Consider the following 12,708-nt stretch of genomic DNA (forward strand, 5'->3'; position numbering starts at 1 on the left):
CATTCCTAATTGTTGATTTTTTAAAAATATCTAATGTAATGTTAAAATATCTAATGTTTGACTACTTTGTCTATGCTTTCAAATTTATTTAAGTTGGTTTTCTGTTTAATTGTTATGTCTATTTGAAAACAAAAACATTTTTGTGTAAAAAAAAATCTTGGGGCCCCCTTACACCGTACCTGACAGTGCCCCCCCCCGACTAAGCAGCACACATTGAGATGCTGCAGTGTGCTCTAATGTGCATGAGGAATAGAGCAGAGGTTCTCACCCTTGATGAGACCAAGGCCCAGTAGTTTTCTTCCAAAACCTTCCTTAAAGTGGAAGTAAAGTAGTTTTAAAAAAAATAGAGCTCTGGAGGTGATTGCACAGCATATTAGCACATTATGGATGACTGCTGTCTGCTCTCCCCTCCGTCGCTGGCACTGCCATACTCTCCCGGTTTTCTTCTGGGTTCTTTGATTGGCTGGCTGGCTGGCTGGCATGATGTAACTCCTGCGCATGTTACTTCATTCCAGCATGCTGGGTCTGTACACTGAAAATAAATTGCTGACAGGCAGGTAGGAACTTTTTTGGTAGAAGAGACTTGCACAGTCTTTGCTATCAAAACCTGTCCATTAGCATTTTTTTATAAACACATTTTACTTCCACTTTAAGGCAGCCCATTGAATACAATAAAAGTAAGGAAATACATGTTCTGCATTGCCATACTTTTATATTTATATAATAAAGGCATGGGAATATAAAATATGTATTCCCATGCATTTATTGCTTGAGCATACACTTTTTTGCATCTACCTAGTGCCTGCCATGTATGTCTGTTGATCTACCTTGCAGTTATGCTATCATTAAGAGGTAGATTGGCAGGCACTAGGCAGGTGACACATCTGTTCATTGCATGCAGTACTACTTGTGTCCTTCAGTGCAGGTCTCCTCCACTCACCCATGCTGCCGCCACTTCTTGATTTTGTGTGATCGCTCCACTACTGAAGGTGTAGAGTTGACACTGGTGTCTCCCAACAGTCTGACACCCAGCTTCCAAGACACCATGCACAGACCCCCAGCACCCTGGTTCACATCTGCCCCTTTTTTCCAACAATGGGGCGTCCCGAGGCTGGGTGACACCCGGAGCGGTAAACAAGTGTCACCCAGCCAAGACGTCACTGCGCATGCGTGTGACGTTATCACGCACGAGCGGCAGTATTCTGATACCTGCCGGTGGCCATCTTGGTGATGGACGCCGGCAGAGAGAGGAGGGGACAGTCACCCGGCGGGATAAGGTATGCCGCCGTGTCCCCTCCTCTCTCCTGATACTGTCGGGCGTTCGGTCCATGACACTGCTCACCTTTGGACCCCCTGCATTCCTCTTCCGACACTGCTCACCACTACACCCTCTGCATCCCTGTTCCTACTCTGCTCATCTCTGCATCCCTGTTCCTACTCTGCTCACCTCTGCACCCCCTGCACATCCATCTTCCTACTCTGCTCTTCACTGCATCCCCTCCACCCCTCTTCCTTTTTTGCTCACCTCTGCACCCCCTGCATCCCTCTACCTACACTGCTCACCTCTAAACCCATCTTCCTATTCTGCTCAACTCTGCACCCTCTGCATCCACTCTGCTCACCTTTGCATCTCTCAACCTATTCTGCTCACACTTTGCACTATTTATGGCAGGGGGTGCAGAGGTGAGCAGTGTAGGAAGAGGGATGCAGAGGGTGAAGAAGTTAACAGTGTCAGAAAAAAGCAGCAGGCTATAGCTCTCTTCCAACATTATTAACTTCTGCACACTTTTCAATACTTTGTCTTACATTGTGCACCCCGTTTCTTCTAAGCTACTCACCCGTTGCTACTTACCCCAGGTCAGCACTTCAGCTCCTGTCGAATACACAGAGGACTGCGAGAGATGCAGGGTTGGAGCCTAATCACCGGATAGGTGGTGCCTAATCATGGGGTGAGTCGGAGCAGAAGAGCAGACAGGACACTGATTGGCCTGCCCAGCAAAAGGCCCTTCCTACTTTCCATGGTAACTAGTTTATGGACAGGCTCCTTTCCTCCATCAATGCACAGTGCCTGGAAACCTTTAGGAAAGGAGGGGAGGAGCCTGTCCATCAATTGGTTACTATGGCAAGTGGGCAGGACCATCCTTCTTCCCTAGGGGTAGCCCCTGTCGGCTCGGGCTCCGGTACTGACTTGATGGGGTCTGGGCCCGGTACAAGAGTGATTGCTGTACCCCCCTGACGGCGGCTCTGAGGTCCCATAAAAAATAAACAGGGGAAGTTGGGCAGGGAGAAAGCAGATGTGTTAAATACATTCAGTCTTTACAGAAGACAGATGGGTTTAATAAACAAGGTAGTAATTCTTATAACAATAGATTATATGTAACTCAGTGGCTGACAGAGATCCGTGTAAAAAAGAGTCTAGAAGAACTGAATGTGAACAAATCTCCAGGATCAGATGGTTTACATCCATGTGTCCTCAAAGAACTTAGCTAAGTCATAGCCAGACCACTGTTCCTAATCTTTTTGGACACTTTAATGACAGGAATGGTACCGGCTATTTGGCAGAAAGCAAATGTGGTACCGATTTTCAAAAAAAGGGACAAGAAGTTCATCTGGTAACTATAGACCAGTGGGCTTAACATCAATAGTATGAAAAATATTTAAGGGAATGGTACAAGTCTATACACACAAATTTGCTTATGATAATGTGATTATAAGATTATATAACAACCAACATGTATTTATGAAGGAACATTTTTGCCAGACCAGACTATTAACATTCTATGAGGATGTGAGTAGAAATTTAGACAGAAGAAGCCCTGTAGGTGTGCTGTATCTAGACTTTGCTAAAGCATTTGATACAGTATCCCTTAAATGTGTAATTTACAAATTAAGATCTATCGGTTTTGATGCATGGCTGAAAAACTGGCTACATGACTTTTTCTAAATGGTCAAAAATTGTGAGTTGAGCGCCTCAGGGTTCGGGCCAGGGGCCAAATCCATTCATCAAATTAGCCCCCCTGCCCACAGACGCCCACAACCACGGGGTCAGGGTTGTGGGGAAGAGGCCCTTGTCCCCATCAGCATGGGGACACCCTCCCAATGCCGAGGAGCTGTGTGGGCGGCAGAAGCAATGTAAGCAGGGGCCACGTGGTTCCCCAGAAGCCTGCTGTGTGGGACCTAATGCAGCTGAATCAATTTGTAAAATTAAATTGCAGAGGTCAGTTGTAATGCTGAGGTCAGTGGTGTAACGCAAGTACAGAGGTCAGTTGTAACGCAGAGTGCAGAGGTCAGTGGTATAATGCAGGGGGTGAAACCATGCATCCTTCCAACTGGAAGTAGCCCTCCTGAAGGTTAGTCACGGCCTGAGTAAGGGTTGTCAGTTGTTGGCAAAGTGTGTCCATAGAGAAAGCACTCCTCTCGGTCTCTGACATTTTTGGCTGATTTTACTGTCACGTACCTGGTAAGAGACCGGAAGGCGAGGAGGCTTCTCTTGTGGCTCGCGTCTCTCTACCCCTGGAAGTAGGGAGAGGGAGCAGGCAGACAGCGAGGAGCACGAGTGCCGTGCAGGATGAGTCCAGAAGTCCTCTGAGTGGATGGTATCCAGGCAGAGATGGGAGGCTGAAGCAAGGTCAGGGGAGCCAGAAGTCGGAGCCAGCCGGGCAGCAGGGTACACAATCGAAAGGCAAAAGCAGAGTCGAGAAACAGGACGAGGTCAGGGGCAGGCAGCAATCCAAAATAGCAAAGTCCAAAAACAAGCTGGGTCATAGGAAGCAAAGCAGGAGCAGGCACAGAAACAACTAGCTGAAAAAGACCATCAGCAAAGGAGCAATGGCAGACTCGTTCTTATATGGTGAGCTAGATCCAATTAGCTGCATCACTTCCTGTGCGACGGCCGTTGCACGTGTTTCCGCGCACTTCCGGGTTTCAGCACTTCTGGTTTGGGCACATCCGGTTTTCGCATGCATGCGCAGCCGCCATCTTGCCCTTACAGTTTGCTTTCCCTAACTACTGCATATCTGTTCCAACACACACTGAACAAAGGGTCTTGGGCCTGACTTTTATAGGGGCATGGTTGGTGCATTGGAAACCCCCCACGATTGGCCCTTCCAAGCTACCTGACCACAGTTTAGAGTCCAGAAAGTGAATGATTGGTAACGGTTGCTATGGCATCAAGACAATTCTGTCTGATTTTTATGTCTGTGAAGTTAGGGAAGCAAGTATGTTTAAATACAATATTTGCTGCTTCTGGTAATTATTGAGTGTGAGCATTTTTCTCTCTCAATATATTACCTCTGTGAATGCAGGAATTTTTGTTTTGATTACTTCCTTTTCAATTGTTGACAAAACATACTCGTATCACTAAAGGGAAAGTATACTACAGTATATTTTCATTAAGCACATATTTTGAGTTATTATTGGAGCGGTTACTTTTTTAGCCTCCTGCCTTCCGCCCGTTAAGAAAAAACGGATGGCCGGCAGACTCGCATTGGCGGGTTGCCGTCTCCAGACGGCATTTTTTTCCTGTTCGCACACGCCCCCTAGCGCGCGCATGGGCAGGAAAGACCTGCTCGTTTTTACAGCCGTTAGCGGCTGTTTCACATACAACCAATCAGCGGCTCTATAGTCGCCGATCGGTTGTATGTAGAGCAATCATTTTAGGGCCATCAATCACTGATAACACAAAACTTATGAGCGGTAAAAGCTTTCAAAGCGTCGCCTATGGCCAATTTTGTATAATGTAGTTTTTGAGGTTTCACGCACGTGCGCCATTTTAATGCTTGACAGGTTTGGTGTCTTTTTACCCGACGTGACCCCATCTTTTATATTTTACCAAAAATTTGGATAATAATAAATGTTTTAGAATTTAATATAGGGAAAACAGTTAAAAAAAAAATTCTGATTACATACCACCAAAAGAAAGCTCTATCTGTCCCCCAAAAAGGGTAAAAATTCATTTGGAGGCCTCCAATATCACATATGTTAGGCCTCCAATATCACATTCTGGGGAAGTTCGGCATGCCTCTAAAGGAAGTCAAACAATGCAAGTGAGACAGGGACCCGGTCCTCGCATTACACTAATGCATGAACTACACAGTGGAGGGGTCAGACTGGGACTCTGGTCCTCCCACTTTACTGTAAATGAGTTACACGGGGCTGTTGCAAGACCGTTGGAGGGGAAAGAATTGGAATGGCAGTGACTGGTTCTATCAATTATGCAGGAGTAAAGATGTGATTTCTCAGTAGATGAATGACTGTATTGGAAACCATAATTAAATTGATTAAAGGTAAGAAATCTTCTATCACATATGTGAAAATTGTTTGCCTGGAGTTAAGCTTTAACAGGTGCCCAGAGGAGGGTGTACAATTGGTCCACCAAGATCAGACAGTTCCAGGCTCGGGACTGTCCTTATACCCACAGTAGAGAGTACATTTCTGGCCAAATGGCAAGGCCCGTTTGAAATGGTAGGAAAAAGTCAGTGAAGTAAACTATAAAGTCCATCAACCAGGAAGGAGAAAGCCCTATTAGATATATCATGTAAATGTATGAAAACATTGGCAAGACAGGGAACGGGCACTAGCTGAGGCTAATTCAGGGCCTCCTGTAGAGAGGAAACAAGTGCCTATTTCGGCCACACTGTTTAAACACCAAACTCAGCAAGTAAAGACATTTTTACAGAGGTATAAGGAAATCTTTTTGGAACTACCAGGCCTTACCCGGGTAATAGAACATAAAATTGTCACGGAGCCTCATGTAAAAGTCAGGGTTAAGCACTTTGCGATTCTGTAATGATTTTAGAAAACTCAATGAAGTGTCCAAGTTTGATGCGTATCCATTGCCTCAAGTAGATGAACTGATAGAGAGATTAAGACCTGCTTGATATATCACTACCTTAGATCTCGCCAAGGGGTACTGGCAGATGTCAGTTAAAGTACCGCAGCGCTGAATACTGAAAAATGGCCTGGATGGGAAGGGGGTTTAACACCGCGGATGTCAACTGGTTAACTAGGGCTGCCAGGGAGAAAATGGCCTTTTCCACACCAGGGGGTCACTTCCAGTACAAAAGGATGCCATTTGGGTTGCACTCTGCCCCGGCCACTTTTCAGAGGGCAATGGATAAGACACTCTGCCCTCATCGAAGGTACACCTCTTTTTGAATGACATTGTTATTTTTAGTCCAGATTGGGAGTCACATCTACCCCGGGTGCAGGCTGTGTTGGACTCACTGAAACAAGCAGGATTTACTATAAACCATAAAAAATGTGCCATTGGGATGAAGGAGGCCAAATACATGGGATACTGTGTGAGTAGAGGTTTGGTAAAGCCGCAGATGAACAAGGTAGAGGCTATGCAGGCTTGGCCCCGCCCCTTAACCAAGAAACAATTGCAAGCATTCCTGGGCATAGGAACCGATGGTTTGTTCCCAACTTTGCCACTATTGCTGCACCACTGACTGACTTAACGAAAGGTCTGTCATGTTACAGAGGAGTAATAAAGCGGATGAAACTTTTCTGGAGCTTGAAACAGCCCTGTGCTGATGGCTCCAGATTTTTCCAGAGAATTTATTGTCCAAACTGATGCCTCTAGTGAGGGCCTGAGAGGTGTTTTGTCCCTACAGGTCAATGGGGAGGAACACCCTGTAGGTTTCCCTCAGTAGGAAGTTGACAGCCGCTGAGAAATACTACACTCTAGTGCAGGGGTCAGCAACCTTAAACATTCAAAGAGCCATTTGGACCAGTTTCCCACAGAAAAAGAAAACACCGGGAGCCACAAAACCCTTTTGACATCTAAAATGAAGATAACACTGCATATATCGTTTTTTACCTTTATGCTATGTATAGCATGTATATGGGGGCTTAGTAACGCACTGGACTCTGGGCTTAGTAACGCACTGGACTCTGGGCTTAGTAACGCACTCCCCCCCCTACTGCTCCTCATTCGGACTCACCTGCCAAGCCTCACAGCCAGCATCACAGCCAGATGGTGTGCAATGCCGCAGATGAACAAGGTAGAGGCTATCCAGGCTTGGCCCCGCCCCTTAACCAAAGGCCTCCAATATCATTAGCATGTGACACACACTTCTCCTCTCCCGACGCCTGTTACTAGGCATGCGGCCGGAAGAGGAGGTGAGTCACAAGACCTGCCCCCTTACTGAGAAGCTCGTCGGCAGTGCGGGGCCCCGGGACCCTGCACTGCTGCATATTCCACTAGGGGGGTGCCCAGGACCGGACCTCACTGTGCCCCCCCACAGCCTCAGGCCCCAGGGCCCCAGGGGTAGTTCCGCCCCTGGACAGTTTGCCGCAGCAGAGGGATGAAAGACCCATATGCGGCTCTGGAGCCTCAGGTTGCTGGCCCTTGCTCTAGTGGAACGAGAATGCTTGGCCATAAAATGGGCTTTGGACTCTTTGCAGTATTTTCTGCTCAGTAGGCAGATCTGGTGGGTAACAGACCATGCTCCTTTAACGTGGATGAAACACAAGCATACAAATGCCAGAGTGACTATATGGTTTTTGTCCCTGCAGGTGTTCAAATTTATGGTGGAACACAGACCAGTGAAAAGTCACCAAAATGTTGATGCCCTTTTCTGACACCTCCATGTCAAGGCAGGGAGAGTTATGTACAGGATGCCAGGAATGCATCCTGGATGGACGATGTATTTCCCCACTATTTAGGTCATGGTCCCTTTAAGGGGATGAAGGGAAATTAAAAAAAAAAGTTTGTCAGAAGTTCTCACCAATGCAGGGTGAGGGGTTTCCGGGTGATTTTCTTGAAGGGAAACTGCTATGCAGTATTCCTAAGATTAGTAGTCCTGAAATGGGACCCAGAATCCGGAGGCTCAGAAAGATATTGGGTAGGAAAGAGCCTCTAACTCTGGCGAGAGGCATTTGGGCCTGGTAAGGGTTAACCCACCTGGGAGTGCTCAAACTGCACAGGAAGCCAGCCTGCAGTGTCTGTGAGGTGTGTTTGGAGCAGGGCATGGCTGAGTGTGGAGCTGTGGACTGTCTGCTACTGAGACATCAGTGTCTGTGGAGAGCAGGATGAGACGCTAACCCTGAGACGGGACATACATATACAGGCGGTGAGCCAGATCTTTTGTTATACTTATAAGAAGTTTTTGTTCATTTGTTTTGAAGAAAAGCTGTTTCTGTTGGAGCGTTTTAGAGAGAAAATAAAGATTTTTATTTTTCTAACACGGCTGGCTATCGATCATAACTGCTCTAAATATTACATATCTGCAGGAGGAGTGCAGGCTGTTATATATAATTATTTTAATTTTTAGTTTAATAGAGGGGACATGATTTTGATGTACAAATTGTTTAATGATAATACTAATATCAGCAGTAGACATTTTACTGTAAACTCCCTAAAGAAGACTAGAGGCTACCACCTAAAACTGGAGGAAAAAAGATTTAACCACAAGGGACTCCCCTTTTCTGTTAGGGCAGTAAAATTGTGGAACTCTCTTCCACAAGCAGTGGTATCAGCAGAGAGTATTGAATCATTCAGAAATCATTTAAATACCTTCCTCAGGGACCATAAGATCGTATGGTCCCTGAGGAAGGTATTTAAATGATACAAGTACAAGTACTCCTAATGACTGGAACACACATATGCACACACACACACACATATGCACACACACACACACACACACACACACACACACTCACAAAGGTTGAACTCGATGGACCTGGTTCTTTATTCAATCTCAAATACTATGCAACTATGTAACAGCAGAGGCTGCTAGCTTCTAAGCAACCAAGAGGGCTGAGCAGAACACCGTCACATTTAGCAACGTATGTCTTCTCGCTGCAGCCAGAACTTTAGCTTGGAGGGGGGAGAAAACATCCCATTTAGTTGGCTTGTTTACTGAATAGCTAATGTTCACCCCTCCTACATCACACTTGGTCCTAACTGTATACTCTACATTGTGCTATATCTGTATTTTCGTACTAAAGAGACTCTTTACTGGCCTGTTTTTTTTTGCTTTCCTCTGGATCAACAGTGTGTAATTGTGGGCATAGCTTTCTCTTTAGGCTTTTCTTCTTTTTTTTTATATATCTCTATAGGTTGAACTCAATGAACATGTGTCTTTTTTCAACCTGACTAACTATGAAACTATGTACACAGTATGCCTTTATTGTTCTATTAACCCAATCTTGAAAGCAAAAGGAGAAAAAAAACGTTGAAACAGAAATGTGAAAATAAAGATTTTTTTCATATATTGTACAGGATGCCAGGGATGGGTCCTTGATGGCAAAAATACACCCATCATCCATAACATTATGATCACCCATCTAATATTGAGTAGGTCCCTCTTTTATCACCAAAACAGCACTGGTCAGCAACAATGTTTAGGTAAGGTGTTTAGGTACATGCCAAACTAACATCCACATGAATGGCAGGACCCAAGCTTTCCCAGGAGACCATTCCCTAAAGCATTACTCACATGCACACGCACATGATGATGCAAAAGAAAAGGTGATTCATCAGACCAGGCCACCTTCTTTCATTGTTCTGTGGTCCAGTTCTGATGAGCCCATTGTGGGCGCTTGTGGCAGTGGTCAGGAGTCAGCATGGGCACCCTGACCAGTCTGCAGCTACCCAGTCCCATAGTTCAGACACCTTTCTATCGAAACCGGCAATAACTTTTTCAGCTATTTGAGCTACAGTAGCGCTTCTATTAGATCACATTACATGGGCCAGCATTTGCTCCCCATGTGCATCAAGAAACCTTGGCCACCCATGACCCTGTCACTGGTTTACCGGTTTTCCTTCCTTGGATCACTTTTGGTAGGTTCTACCATTGCAGAAGGGGGTACAAGAGCTGCAGTCTGACCCAGTCATCTAGCCTTCACAATTCGGCCCTTGTCAAAGTCGCTCAAATCTTTACACTTGCCCATTTTTTCTGCTTCCAACACCTTAACTTCACATTTTTGAGAGTGAGCCAGGTGCTTGGGAAAAAGCAGTTTGAGCTCTGGATTGACTAGAAGTTGTCAACGTTCAAAGATTAGATTATTTTCTTTACGTTGATAAATGTTTTCCAGACAAATGTACTTTAAGCAAGATTAAAAAAAAAGAATAACAAAACATTAACATTAAGAGTACATGTTATATTTATAATAATATTACCAGCTGCTGGATCCACATTCCCTTTAGTCTCTGTCAAGGATGTTAAAAAGGTAATGCTGCCATCAACCTGAGTGTCATATTCCATAGTTTCTTCTGGATTTAGGTTCATTTCTGTATGAATAAAACATGCATTACAGTTTGTAGTTAAAGTATATATAATTGTAACAATAAACCTATTTTATATGTACCCTTTTGGTCTGTTATTGGAAGCATTTTGTAAAAGTTAGAAAAAAGTCCAGGGAATAAGCGCTCTCCGAAGTGCTGGAAGGGGTTTAATTGAGTAAATTCAATGCGCATAACATACAGGTGTGAATACATAGACTTAACATTAAGTAAGTAATGTTGCGACATCAGCGACTAAGGTCCTTGGATCTCATGAGGTGGAGATCCTGGGCAGGGTGAGCTGCAGGATCTTAACCAGCTGCCTGCCGCATACCGGCTCGTACAGTCTGCCCTTATCCCCTCTCTCACTGACACAGAACAGAGACCAGCCATCACCAGTAATCTTTACTAGGTTTCTCTCCCCCCTCACCCGCTCAGCACTTGACTTGCTAGCGGGGCCAGCACCAGCAGGGTGTCCATCTGCCCTACTATTGAACACAGCAGTGACACCACTCGATCGTGATTAACACAAAACATCTCCCAATTACCTCAAACGAAACCACTACCAATAAAACTGACCTAACACAACATACATTACACACCCTGCCCAGGATCTCCACCTCATGAGATCCAAGGACCTTCTTCGCTGATGTTGCAACATTACTTACTTAATGGTAAGTCTATGTATTCACACCTGTATATTATCCGCATTAAATGTACTCACCTGTACATTCATTTATTTTTGGCCAACACGCTGAAACCTCTGATGTCAGATCGGAAGTGTTGACACACAGCATCACCTTGCTGGAATCGTCCCTCCAAAGCCTTCACTAACTCACCCAGACGTGAGTATTACATTTCCAATCCTTCATCACTTTGCTACGTATTCACACCAGGTTGCTAGTGCTTCTCTACCCCCTCACCTTCTCATTGGAAGCATTTTGGTATATCTGTTTTTATGAGTACAAAAAAAACTGTTAATCTTGTCAGAAATGCAGAGCTGCCCGGTGTCCTCTGCATATACCTACTGTGTTATTTTAAAGTCTATTTCCACGTTTGCAGCCTTATTGGGACAAAACCTATTTTATATTTGTTACATATTCACTTTCACATAGCATAACTTAAGAGATTAAACATTTCTGTGTACATTACTTATTTTCTCATATTACTAACTTTCTTTAAACAGAAATTTTCTCTGGAATGCCAGTGGGCTTACCATAATTAACCCTGTCTATACTGTGGTGGCAGATGTCATTATCAGTTGTAAACTAGATTTGAACACTGTCTGTCTTGTAAAGTATTAAAAGGTTAAAGATTTAGAAGAATTGTTTGTTAATGAGAGGAAGCTCAGTGTGTCCCTAGTATTTTTATTTTGGACAGCCAGAGTTTCCTGTCACTTTGAAATTGTGCAGGGAAGCCCATTTGTCTGCTCAACAGAAACATATGAAAGGTAAGATATATTTTAAAAAATAATTTTAGGTATGCTATGTGAATAGGAACACATAACAAACATATAGTGAGTGATAGAATTGTACTTTAAAGTTCAGTTTGGAGAAGAACTTTTCTTTCAGAAAGAGCAAGTAAAATGGTGAGCAGCATTTTTTTATATAACAAGAACATTTGCAAATATAAAATAGGTATTATTTCAAATTGGCCGCAAAAGTAGAAATACAGCATTTCTGGCAGATCAGCAGAAACTCTTCTGTACTTGTAGGGAAATAACCAGGGAACTGTGCGTGTATTGTAGACAAGTAGTGCATATTTTTTTTTTACATTTTTGCCTTGAAATGCGCTTTAATCTTTCACCTCATTGTCTATATTGCACAGGAGTTAAATCTTAGAAATGCTTTCAAGCTTAGTTAATAGTTAACTATTAACAAAAATGTAGCTTATTTGTGTATCACTCAGCTGTAGCTTCTCAGATCATCTCTGTATTTGTGCTGACACTACCCTTCCTTCTGGAGGATGGATACTTTTGTTCCCTATTGTCCTTGTGTGTGTTGCAGGGACGTGTGGTCAGGGGAGGCAGAGCCTCACATAGTATTATGAAGAAAAAAAGGTGTCAGCTTTTTTTCCATTCAGTGCGGCTTGTTACAGGTTACACAGCAGGGAAAGCCTACCCGCTGTGTAACCTGTCATGAATGGAGCGCTGTCTGTTAATCCCAGGCAGCGCTGCATCTGACTTTTGACAGGTAGTTAGGTTACACAGCAGCGGACTTCATTGGTGAGGCAAGAGCTGTCACAGTTGGACCAATGGCAAAGCGCCATTGGTCCAAGTTGTCCAATCAAAAAACAGAAGAAAAGAAACCACTGAGACAATCGATCTCGATGCCTCAGCAGTGACTCACCAGTGACGAGCAAGCGGGGTACAGGTAGGCTCCTCCTTGACTCCTCCCTTTCCCCTCCCCACACTGCTTGGTTACCGATCTGGAGGTGGGGCTTCAGTGGGATGGGGGTGGAGCTTTGGCAGGGCA

At 44.5% G+C, this 12,708-nt stretch overlaps 1 protein-coding gene across 1 annotated transcript in view; it reads right to left on the reverse strand.

The window, feature by feature from the left end:
• SLC9A3 (solute carrier family 9 member A3) overlaps positions 1 to 12,708 on the reverse strand; it is a 313,153-nt gene that overhangs the window by 11,344 nt on the left and 289,101 nt on the right. Inside the window, exon 15 of the mRNA XM_018558948.1 lies at positions 10,133 to 10,243. Within this exon, the coding sequence (XP_018414450.1) occupies positions 10,133 to 10,243 (111 nt within the window). The remainder of the gene's footprint in view (positions 1 to 10,132; positions 10,244 to 12,708) is intronic.

The sequence above is a fragment of the Nanorana parkeri genome, unplaced genomic scaffold (assembly GCF_000935625.1).
Source record: "Nanorana parkeri isolate BGI_ZX_2015 unplaced genomic scaffold, ASM93562v1 scaffold370, whole genome shotgun sequence".
Classification (NCBI taxonomy): domain Eukaryota; kingdom Metazoa; phylum Chordata; class Amphibia; order Anura; family Dicroglossidae; genus Nanorana; species Nanorana parkeri.